Below are 9575 nucleotides of genomic sequence, written 5' to 3'. Positions count from 1 at the left end.
GTTTAAACGACCAGTCAAAGTACAAACCAACGTTGTTCCATAATTTTGAGCTGTTGACCAGAAAAGAAGTAATCAACCAATCAACAACACTCACAGCCTAAACAGCTACTTTTAACCGAATACCATGATTGACAGTCACTTTAATAATTTGCCCACTAAAAATGCGAATCATGATTAACAGCATATTCCAGTCTCAAATCTTGGACCTTCTGATACTCAGCCAAACATGCTAATCACATCGGACAAATAATTAAGATTATTGTGAAGAAAGACACCTACTTCCCTGCGTTTAGGTCTAATGTTATTAAATTTCTATTGAATCTTTCCGACTAAAAATTTTTAGATATACTATTTAATATGTTCTTTCGGCATTTTTAATGAATCAAACGTTTGGAATAGAAATCAAAACGAAGCTAGAGCAACGATATTCATATGTATTTTTTATTTTATTTAACTTGTATTTTAAAACAATATTTAAATCTCTGATAAAGATATTTTTCAATAACAAGTTTATAAAAAATGTTGTGATAAAGTTTTCATAAATTTATCAATTAGTTATCTACGTAGTTCAATGATGATGAGACTATGAGGGAAGGAATGTCATGTGGAATATTCGCAAAAAAAATTTCCTTTGTGTATCAATTACGCTTGAATTTTACGATCCTGCGTATTCGAGATGGAAGGTTAATTTCATTTTCTGATAGATTTAATACGCATTTCCTTATTTAATGAATTGAGGTGGATTTTGAAAACTCATATTTTTTTAAATAAGTTCGTCCCATCAGACAAATGCAATGTTAATAACGTAAAGGCAATACTTACAAAAATCTTTAATCATTGTAAACTATTCAGATATTGGAATTTAATGAAGATCAGGTGACATAACTGATATTTCTGTAATGTCACTTGTATTCTGTGACGTTGCTTTATGACTACTGTAATGTGTTTGTATAAATATATATATATATATATTCAAGTGCTTATCAAGTAGTAAAGAATTTGAAATAATTCATAAACAGGAAGCTAGATTTTTAGATCATCGTAGCACTAATCAGTTCAGTTACAAACACAAAATCGTTTTTTTTATCTTGGTTTCACTGTATCGTGATATTTACTGAGTTTCTGCTAATAGAGCTCAGACACTGTTTATCAGATGTGTTTGTGTAACTGGCTAGCATGACATCACTAATGTCGTCACGGTGGGGATCTTATCTTCCACCTCTTGTATAACACCCCCCTTGAAATTAAAGATTACATCCTGAATGTCTTAAGAAATCTTTCTTCTCTTCTGAAGCCGGGCAGTAAAGTATTAACAGTAGTTTAGTTTGAAGTTTCATGTGCATTCAAACTTCTGAAAGCATTTCATATAGTAATCACATAAAAAAATACTTGAGTATCATTAACCAACCTTCTATATTACACATGCAATTATAGTAATGCACAGAAATATCTTACATACTTGAAATTTATCAAATAATGACGTTGGCTTTATTTTCCTACGTATGTTTACGAAAAAAGTAAAAAAAATCGAAAATATATTATATGGAAAAATCTAAAAATAATTACAACTATAAACAAGTCAAATTGGTTAATATTTCTATTTCTCTCTTTTTTAATTCAACCTCAGAAGTTTATAATTTATTTTAGATAGTATTAATGAGATTTCACCAGCCAAGAATAATATAATATAAATTAATTAGAAGTCTCGACTTACTGCTCACGTGCTTATAGCTAAAATGTTTATGCATTTCGGGGATATATTCAACCTTATAATGTTCAAAATATTACAGTCAGGAATGTGGCTCTATCACTGTCTCCAAAACATCAGGTTCGTGGATGGTAAAGAAAAAAAAATTATGAAAAAACACTTAAGAGAAAAAAATAGTCTGGTTAAAAAAACAAACAAACGAGGATGTGAGGTTTTTGAGACTACGTTATTTTCTTTCCTGCCAACAACTCTTGAATGGAATTTTGCAATGATAATAAATACATGCATGTATCTATATATATATATTAAAATGCTTTCCAAAAACGTGCAAAGACAAGACATGCTGACAAAAAAAGTGTCAAAACTTCTATAATCATGAATCGTGTTTAAAATTTTTTGGATATTATTTTTTTCTGCATGTCTTGTCCTTTGTATTAGGTTTGATTATATTTTCTCTTCATTATTTCGTGACTGCTGACAAATTTCGCTAACTTACACACATGGTGATGTTAAGTTCTTATTTTGTAATTATTGCTACTATTGTATATGTGTATACACACACACACATATATATATATATATATAAGAGGTATAAGTAAAGACCCTCTGAATGCTATATCTACGTGAATACAGAGTATAGGAAAAGTTGGAATAAAATATTGACAAGTTCTCAACATTTTCACCGATGACCAATTCTGTAGGCTAAACATATATTCAGTTTGTTTATTATTATTTTTATTATTGGATTGTAATTGTAAGATTTGTTTACTCTGATCAAGAACGAAACATCTTTTATCTTAGAAACAAAATATTTTTCGTTAGCTTTGTAGCCAACCATAATAGTATATCCTTCATCTTTGTAGCCAATCACAATAGTATATCCTTCATCTTTGTAGCCAATCATAATAGTATATCCTTCATCTTTGTAGCCAATCACAATAGTATATCCTTCATCTTTGTAGCCAATCATAATAGTATATCCTTCATCTTTGTAGCCAGTCATAATAGTATATCCTTCATCTTTGTAGCCAATCATAATAGTATATCCTTCATCTTTGTAGCCAATCATAATAGTATATCCTTCATCTTTGTAGCCAATCATAATAGTATATCCTTCATCTTTGTAGCCAATCATAATAGTATATCCTTCATCTTTGTATTCTCGTTAGTCTCGTAACTTTGTAATATATATTTGTGAATTTGTAGAATAAAATTAATAAAGGTCAGAAATATGACCTGCACTAAGTATTATGTCGACTTCAAATATGGGCTATAATCAATTACTGCTCATAATTAATAAGACGAGCAACGAAGTATAATCATATTATGAATGACAGAGATCGAACTAGAAATTGTTTTTGTGTGTTTAATTCGAAAGTGGTAATTATTAAGTAAAATATATTTTTGTAACCAAATTTTCAACAGACTAAACCCAATTAAGTGACATTATGAACGTTATGAGACAACTCACTTTAAAAACCGATTTTCCACTTTCTAGATGTTACAGTTAATTGTTAATCACGGCTTATAATGCATGACATTTTGGTATCTAGAAATATTATTATGTGAACTATCGTGACTGTTCACCGCAGAGGAAAAGTAATATTGATGAAAATATTTATAGTAATTCTCGTTTTTTCTTGTAATCGTTAGTATAACCGTTCCAGTAATAATAATCAAAAGTTTGAAAAATGTAAGAAAGAAGAGATTTGACAAAAACTCAAAATAAGTTCGTCAGCTAAAAAATCACCAGTTTTGAGAAAGGACCAAATATTGTTCTGATCTCTGAAATGAAGTAATTATCATTTAAGAAGTAAAATAAAATATATCAGTAAATGTTTGATAGAGATACTGTTTATATTTTTCAGAGCCCTCTTGCGGCCACCATGAGCACGCGAGGCGTTCTCAGCCTGGACCAAGAAGTTGGTGTGAGTGATGCAGTTCTTTTAGACCCACTCACAGAAGAAGCTTTTATAGCAAACCTTCATCAACGTTTTAAAAGGGACCAGATTTACGTAAGTAGAACTTTCATGGCCAACCTTGTTCACTGTTTTCAAGAGGAATCAGATTTATGTAAGTAGAGTTTTCATGGCCAGGCTTGCTCACTGTTTCAAGATAAACAGATTTATGTAAGTAGAGTTTTCATGGTCAAACTTATTCACTGTTTCAAGATAAATAGATTTATGTAAGTAGAGTTTCATGGCGAGGCATGTTCACTGTTTCAAGAGGAACCAGATTTATGTAAGTAGAGTTTTCATAGTGAGGCATGTTCACTGTTTCAAGAGGAACCAGATTTATGTAAGTAGAGTTTTCATAGCGAGGCATGTTCACTGTTTCAAGAGGAACCAGATTTATGTAAGTAGAGTTTTCATAGCGAGGCATGTTCACTATTTTAAGGAGAACCAGGTTGATAAGTAATTTTCATAGCCAATCTATTTTTAATAAGATGGATGTTTCAAGTAGTATATTTAAGTAAGAAGAAACATTCACAGCTAACGTTCATGAACATTTGAAGTAGATATATAAGCAGTGGAAATAACGTGAAAATGCTAATACAGTATAAATACAACATAAGTTTTAGTTTAGTAATGCAACGATTCTGATCCAAGTGCTTGAATGTAATATATAGTATAGGTTTCCTTTGAAACTTAACTGTTCACTTTCGAATAAGTCACATTTAAAAAATAAAAGCAAGTAATCAAACAGTTTCGGAAGGTAAACCTTCTCTTCTCTGGTCAGGTGTGATGTGAGAAAATCCACTGAGACCACCCAAAACGAGTACATTTTGAAGTCAGATTTCAGATATGAACACATCTAATACGAATTACATGTAATACAAACATTTCCTGGTGAGATGTGATGTGGGAAAATCCACTGAGACCACCCAGAACGAGTACATTTTGAAGTCAGATTTCAGATATGAACACATCTAATACGAATTACATGTAATACAAACATTTCCTGGTGAGATGTGATGTGAGAAAATCCACTGAGACCACCCAGAACGAGTACATTTTGAAGTCAGATTTCAGATATGAACACATCCAATACGAATTACATGTTAGACATTTCCTTAAAGAATATTCTATTGAATAATAATAAAAAGAACAAGACATTTGATCATAACTGTACGCATGATTTAAAATTTACATTTACCAAAATGTCTGCTTTCTTTAAGAATACGTAAGAGAAAATAAATTAATAATAAAAATCTGATAATTCTAAATAACATACCTCTACACAATTAGATGGAGAATGGGGAACAAAGTTCCAGGTTTAAGAGATTAGAAAAATACCTACCCATTTAAAAGAAAATAACGAATAGTTCTACAATTTCCTCCTTTTTAAACTGAATCACATAACGCAGTTTCGTTTCAAAAACATACCTCTTCTGTCGGGCAACGTAATAATAAGAAAAAAATTCCAACCAAATAAGAAACGGATTCATGTGGATGGTGAGGATAATATATCACTGTGTGAATAGAAGAGACATTTCATTCTTACTTCTTCTGCCGGCGCAGCACTTTTTTATCACCAGGCTGTAAAAGTTCAGTGTGAACTAACATTTTCAATACTGATTGAGCTCAGATAGCAGATATGTTGATTTTGTTGCACCTTTTATTATTACTCTCCCTCGAAAGGTCCCTAATGATTCGACAGCTTAAAAAAGTAATCTTAAAAATAATAACATTAAAAGCATTATAAGAGTTAATTTATGTTAAAAAAAATTTATGAATGGATGATTTTACATTTACATTCATATTGTCAAAATAATTTTCATAGCAACTAAAACAATTCATAAGCCATTTCCCCTCTTACGTAAACAGTTGGTAATCGAGCACCTGCTAATGATCTCTCACAACCATATTCTACATACAAGACTTTTGATCCACAAGTTTAAAGCTTAATTTGATCCAGATGTTTGAAGCTCACTTTTGATCCAGATGTTTGAAGCTTACTTTTGATCCAGATGTTTGGAGCTTACATTCGATCCAGATGTTTGGAGCTTACATTCGATCCGGATATTTAAAGCTTACTTTTGATCCAGATGTTTGGAGCTTACTTTTGATCCAGATGTTTGAAGCTTACTTTTGATCCAGATGTTTGGAGCTTACATTCGATCCGGATATTTAAAGCTTACATTCGATCCGGATATTTAAAGCTTACATTCGATCCGGATATTTAAAGCTTACTTTTGATCCAGATGTTTGAAGCTTACTTTTGATCCAGATGTTTGAAGCTTACTTTTGATCCAGATGTTTGGAGCTTACATTCGATCCGGATATTTAAAGCTTACTTTTGATCCAGATGTTTGGAGCTTACATTCGATCCAGATGTTTGGAGCTTATATTCGATCCGGATATTTAAAGCTTGCTACCAAAAACATTTTAAATTTATCTTAAACAACTAAGAACTTTATATAGATTGATTTACTAAGGCTATTATATAAAAAAAATCAGTAAATACAGATATATTCCACCGACACTTAGATTTAAAAGGGGGGAAGATATCTTGCACGTTTTACAGTGAACAAGTTTCACTGTAAAACAAAATTTTGAAACTATTGCGTTCTTTTTGTGTGTGAAATAAAAACTGAAAAAATCACAATTTTTTAAAACAAAATATAATAGTAAAATTGTTCATTTCATAATATTAATTCACACAGAATATGGATTTCTATTTCAGAATGAATACGCTCATACACCAATTTACAACATCTGTGTAACATTGGTGAGCAAGCCAACATAGCTACATTTGAAATGAGTATCCAGGATGAAACAGTCTTGTAGTATTTTCTTGTGTGAATATTTTCTTTGGGTCTATTAGACATTTCCAACATTTTAGAGTGCACATTTGTTTCCTACATATCCCCTCAATACTTTTCGGAAATATTACATTTAGTTCATCTAACTTATGCATTGTGAACTAGACCTCATATTTGTCCAGAACTTATATCGATTATTTCCAAAAACTTTAAGTGTTACATCTTTTGGGTGACACGTTTATTAGAATGAAAACAGAGTTAAAAAAATGCCAAGACAACAAATAGAAGTGAAAATAAAAGGAACACAGACAACAGAAAACTTTAGTTTCATGAGTTACTCGTTTTATTTTCTGATTAGAAAACAAACAAATTCGTTTTATTCTACCTTAACAGTTCACTTTGAAAGTATTTTTTCTGGGCACAATCTGTACCGCAGAAATACTGTTTATTTTCTATTAGATTATCATACTAATTATTATAGAAAAACTAATTTCTATTCCTATTTACGGGGAAGGTAGAAATATATATATATATATATATATATATATATACACAAGTACTCACTTGTCTTTGATTTTTTTCTTAATGCATACGTTGTTAAATTAATTCATACACAACTATAGACTTAGATTTTTTTTGCCTTGGCTTTGGACTTATTTCCATAAACGCCAAAGAGGATATTTTTGCACGAAGTAACAATGATCAATAGGACAGTTTTGAAGTTAAACCTTTTCTAACACGTGACTTACAAAACTCAATGCAAAAGCCGACAAAAATGTGTTGAAGTTATTTTCTATGTAAAATTGGATAGAAAACGCAAGCAGTAATTAGTGAGTGTGTTATTGATGGTTTAGTATGGACAAGCGTGGCTTAGTTGTTTCGCGCTTCGGACTGCTAGTTGAATAGTTACGAGATCGAGGCCAGACCCCATCATAAAGTCATTTTACCCCACTTGTTATAGCCTATTCAGCTATATGATGTGTACCATCTTTTAGCTGGGTGTTAACCTACTAGAGACTGGTATTACGCCCAGGGTGAATAGGTCACCAGTCTCACTCCTTGTTCCACATGAAACTGGAACTCAATAACACTGAACCTAAGTTATGACAAGGATTTAACTTTATTGATTGTATTATTTATTTATTTGTTTTATTTTTTTTTCATGTGACTCGTATGATATTAACGTCTCTGTAGCTAACAAAGACACGGGCCCACGAGCACTTTAGTGCTTAAATAGTTTAGAAACATCTGTTTAAAAACTAGATGAACTCCCATTTATAAATTTCAATACTGATCCCTTTAAATGCTAAGCTAGTGTGTATGGTGTTACTCTTCCCAACAAGTATTAAAAGTGTGGTGTAAAGCCTAAGCTGTCAAAGAAAGAAGCCTTTCAGGTCTAACAAACTATTTTTTATTACATTCGGCTCGGTTAGTCCATAATACATTTAAAAACAAAAGAGTGAAAAATGGTATATCTGATTTATATAAAGAACATATTCACATATAAAGAGCATGTTCACTTTGCTATCTTAGACGTTTTATGAGACAGTACCAAAGTTTCATTGCACTGCATAGAATATTTTATATAAACTTTCAGTTGCTATAGTTCCACCCCCTAGTGGCACAGCTATATCCCTGCGGACGCTAGAAACCGGGTTTCGATACCCATGGTGGGCAGAGCACAGGTAGCCCATTGTGTAGCTTTATGCTTAACTTCAAACAAACAAGCTATAGGCCCAGCCTAGCTGATTGCTTCTTATACGGAAGCGACTTGTAAACAGTAGATAGGTCTGAAATGTCATTTTTACATAAATGTTATGAAATTCGCAGTTGACTGACAATGTATACAAAATATGTGCTGTCAAACATGTTTGTTTTTTCATGTTGTTAGTCTGTAAATGACTTAGAATTTATTAAAATCCTCATGAGATTTATAGAAAATGTTATAATTGTGTTTAGTTATGGTAAATGTTAGTTATTTATCTCCATGATTTATAAATGTCATCAAGATAGGAACATTAATGTAGCTTTGTCATATAGTCGAATAAGAGAAGGATTTATTGTGATGTTTGGTCAGTTTCGTTCAATCGCTGTGATACTCTGTTCTAATATTTCGACAGACATAAATGAAATACTTTTCTTTGTTTTGGTCAAACGTTTATCCGATCTTGCAGAGACTCGGAGGCTACTATAAGATAAATGTTTTGAAAATATTGTTTTATAGCAAACAAACTCAGATTACATGATTTATTTATTTGGCTGTGGTCAGAATCTTGGCGATCTTCATGTGATTTTATTTTCCTTGGAAGACATTCTCCAGCTTTTTTAGCAATGACTATAGGGCTAGCAATTTAAAAAGACGAATTTATTTCGTGGTCCATCCCACAATGTAACGTGATTTATAGTTTCAGTTTTTTCATCAAATGCTTTTACGCGTTCAGTCTTTGGTAATGTTATTGATAAAAGTTATTTCGTATGAATAGATCCACGAGGTCACTGGCTACTGATTGTATTACTCTGCATTTTATATTTGATTGTAAAATAACTTCATTTAGGACCACGTTTTCTAACACAGACAAACTTAAATGCAGAGCAGTAAGTTACATCTCAAATAAAAGCGTGGATAATGAAAATTAGTACCAGTTAAGTACGCCTGATAAAAGTATTCGCAACTTTAATTTATAATATGGTTCACATACTCTTATACGTAAGATGTACACATAAAAACTCTGTCCAGAAATTTAAGTTAGTCGATGTTGTTAATAGCAAAATAGCCCTTGTTGATGTTTAGAAGTATAAAGATACGATTCATTCATACACTACACTGAGTGGTCACAAGTAAATAGACACCTAATTTTTCGTCATTTAACTGATTTATGTTAACTAATTTGTGTTCACAGAGCACTATATAAATGAAAAGGGTCCGCACACTAATTATATTGTGCTACAACATGCCTAGAACTCAAGCTTCTCTCGAATTGTCAGATTTTGTTAGAGGGAGGATAGTTGGTCAAGCAGATGGTGGAATAAGTCAGCGTCAAATTTCGCAGAATTTGGGAATCCCGCTTTCGACAGTCAACAGAATCATCGTGCAGTTCAGGA

General features: G+C 31.7%; 1 protein-coding gene across 8 annotated transcripts in view; it reads left to right on the top strand.

The window, feature by feature from the left end:
- The window catches only part of LOC106458381 (unconventional myosin-Ia-like), a 306550-nt gene that overhangs the window by 152037 nt on the left and 144938 nt on the right, over window positions 1-9575 (top strand). For all 8 annotated transcript variants that reach the window (XM_022384798.1, XM_022384801.1, XM_022384835.1 and 5 more), the window contains exon 2: window positions 3577-3723. In XM_022384798.1, coding sequence (XP_022240506.1) covers window positions 3595-3723 — 129 coding nt within the window. In that variant the 5' untranslated portion in view covers window positions 3577-3594. The remainder of the gene's footprint in view (window positions 1-3576; window positions 3724-9575) is intronic.

This window comes from Limulus polyphemus, unplaced genomic scaffold, assembly GCF_000517525.1.
Source record: "Limulus polyphemus unplaced genomic scaffold, Limulus_polyphemus-2.1.2 Scaffold22, whole genome shotgun sequence".
Classification (NCBI taxonomy): domain Eukaryota; kingdom Metazoa; phylum Arthropoda; class Merostomata; order Xiphosura; family Limulidae; genus Limulus; species Limulus polyphemus.
This window is presented reverse-complemented; position numbering and strand designations above follow the sequence as displayed.